General features: G+C 33.1%; 1 protein-coding gene across 1 annotated transcript; it reads right to left on the bottom strand.

The window, feature by feature from the left end:
• Positions 1-7: 7 nt before the first annotated feature.
• On the bottom strand, positions 8-1,550 carry LOC109592585 (uncharacterized; the record flags this gene model as incomplete). The annotated part of the gene is made up of 7 exons (XM_020008001.1): positions 1,496-1,550; positions 1,162-1,449; positions 938-1,112; positions 727-890; positions 284-552; positions 99-230; positions 8-49 (listed from the first exon to the last, which is right to left on the bottom strand). Coding segments are annotated over exons 3-7 (759 nt in total), but the record flags the coding sequence as incomplete, so codon positions are not given.
• Positions 1,551-1,559: the final 9 nt, after the last annotated feature.

The raw sequence follows: 1,559 nt of genomic DNA, 5'->3' as shown, positions 1-1,559 counted from the left end.
GATTGACCACTAAAATGTTGTCCACCACTTCCAAAAATGTTGATGTCAGCTGGAAATATAATGTGTTTTATGTTAATTATTATAATTATATGAATTACTGTTATATTTCCAGAGACATCTTCAGTAGCAGTCACTAAAATACTAACACTTGCAGTCACTTCAGTAGATTTTAATTCCTGTGTATTACTTGTCAGCTCTTCTAGCTGCTGAACTTTCTCATCTACTGGAAGCTATCAAAATATGTCATATCTACTTTTTATATTGTAGTATTAGTTTGTCTTACATTTCGTAAGTTACATATTTTACGTGCTAAATCACTGAAGTTACATTGTGATACATCAATTGTAGTCCAGAGAGCTCCATTAGTAAAATCCCCTCCACAGTATCTGAAAGCTTTTAATTCACTGCCACTTGATGATGTATCATTGTCACCACATGGACAATCAACTATTGCTTCCACTCCAATATTAGTCTCTGGCCAGTGTACACTTATATCTAGACTTGTATCACCAGATTGAGATGGAATGATTGTTGAGTTTGAGGGGCAACCATCTAGAAGGAGATATTCAGCTAACAAACTTAAATATTTTTAATAATTATTATTGTTATGAATGTTGAAATAGGCCAAATGGCAAAAACTATATAATGGTTTTTATCAAAAAATGCTAGTTAATCATTTTACTTAATGTGACATACACTTTCTAGTACAAAACAGAATAACTTTACCAAATCTATTCAATTGAATGATTGATATCTTTACACTGAGCTGTTGATTGAGTGAGTCCAATTGATTCTTTACTCCAGTCAACAAAGTATTATCACCTTGACCTCTCTCTGTCACTAGTGTAACCACTATTGGTAGTTTGTCAGGCATGTGACTTGTATTTTGTCTATAGAAAATGTGTAATTAATGAATCTTACAACATATTTTCCTCACAAAATTGTTTCAGCATTGAGGATTTCAATGTAAAAGAAAGATGTATTACTAATATTACTGCCTGATAAATAATTGTTGCTTGATTGAATAAGCTTCAAAATTAAATCTTCTGTCGATTCAGTAGAATTATAAAAATCTGGTGGTAAATCCATTTCAGCTTCATACTGAACTACATCTATATAAACATTGTTATAGTGATTATGTGTATTTTGTAGTTAAATTACTTGTTATATTGAGCAGTATCACTGGTGATCTTATTGCTTCTTTCTTTCCATTAATGATGTTGCTAGCAACACAATGGTAGAATCCCCTATCACTGAGATCCAGTTCAGGAAAGACCAACACAGAAGGGTCACTGTTCTTATTTGCAATTATTCTATTATCTTTATACCAATGAATTGTAGGGGTGGGAGATCCTGTTGCTCTACAGGTAAGGCTGGCTGAAGAATAGAGGCTAGCAGTTGTGTGTTTTGGTGGCTCAGTGATCACTGGCGCGATGTAATTGATGACCTCTACATTATGAATGGCATAATTTTTAATATGTGTTTTGGTCCTTACCTATTTGACAGTGTTTCCCAGTAAATTTTTCATCACATACACACAAGAAATCCCCATTTAGACT

Source organism: Amphimedon queenslandica, unplaced genomic scaffold (assembly GCF_000090795.2).
Source record: "Amphimedon queenslandica unplaced genomic scaffold, v1.1 AMPQUscaffold_4670_Cont23352, whole genome shotgun sequence".
In the NCBI taxonomy this organism is placed as follows: Eukaryota; Metazoa; Porifera; class Demospongiae; order Haplosclerida; family Niphatidae; genus Amphimedon; species Amphimedon queenslandica.
Note: the sequence above shows the minus strand (reverse complement) of the source record. Positions and strands in the feature narration are given on the sequence as shown.